The following is a 718-nucleotide window of genomic DNA, read 5'->3' on the forward strand; positions in this document are numbered from 1 at the left end:
CTTTCTCTCAACAACCTCTCCGTCCAGCTTGGAGATGTCAGTCGTCGAGAAGACGCATTGAGGGCCATAGAGGAGGCAGTTCGCATCCGCCGCCAGCTTGCGCAGGACCGCCCCGAGGCTTTCAATCCCGCCCTCGCCGGCTCTCTCAACAACCTCTCCGTCCGGCTTGCAGATGTCGGTCGTCGAGAGGATGCATTGAGTGCAATCGAGGAGGCGGTTCGCATCCACCGCAAGCTCGCGCAGGACCGCCCTGAGGCATTCAATCCCGCCCTCGCCGACTCTCTCAACAACCTCTCCAACCGGCTTGGAGATGTCGGTCGTCGAGAGGAGGCATTGAGCGCAATCGAGGACGCGGTTCACATCCGCCGCCAGCTTGCGCAGGACCGCCCCGAGGCATTCAACCCCGCCCTTGCCCTTTCTCTCAACAACCTCTCCGTCCAGCTTGGAGATGTCGGTCGTCGAGAGGACGCATTGAGGGCCATAGAGGAGGCAGTTCGCATCCGCCGCCAGCTTGCGCAGGACCGCCCCGAGGCTTTCAATCCAGACCTTGCCCAGTCTCTCAACAACCTCTCTAACCAGTTTTCAGATGTTGGTCGTCGAGAGGATGCATTAAGGGCAGTTGAGGAAGCGGTTCGCATCTGCCACCAGCTTGCGCAGGACCGCCCCGAGACATTCAACCCCGCCCTTGCCCTTTCTCTCAACAACCTCTCCGTCCAGC

General features: G+C 60.9%; 1 protein-coding gene across 1 annotated transcript in view; it reads left to right on the forward strand.

Annotated features, from left to right (window-relative positions):
- Window positions 1-27: 27 nt before the first annotated feature.
- STEHIDRAFT_161396 (protein prenylyltransferase) overlaps window positions 28-718 on the forward strand; it is a gene marked incomplete at both ends in the record, with an annotated part of 1,623 nt that continues 932 nt past the window's right edge. Inside the window, one exon of the mRNA XM_007308935.1 lies at window positions 28-711. Within this exon, the coding sequence (XP_007308997.1) occupies window positions 28-711 (684 nt within the window). The remainder of the gene's footprint in view (window positions 712-718) is intronic.

Source organism: Stereum hirsutum (assembly GCF_000264905.1).
Source record: "Stereum hirsutum FP-91666 SS1 unplaced genomic scaffold STEHIscaffold_16, whole genome shotgun sequence".
Lineage (NCBI taxonomy): Eukaryota > Fungi > Basidiomycota > Agaricomycetes > Russulales > Stereaceae > Stereum > Stereum hirsutum.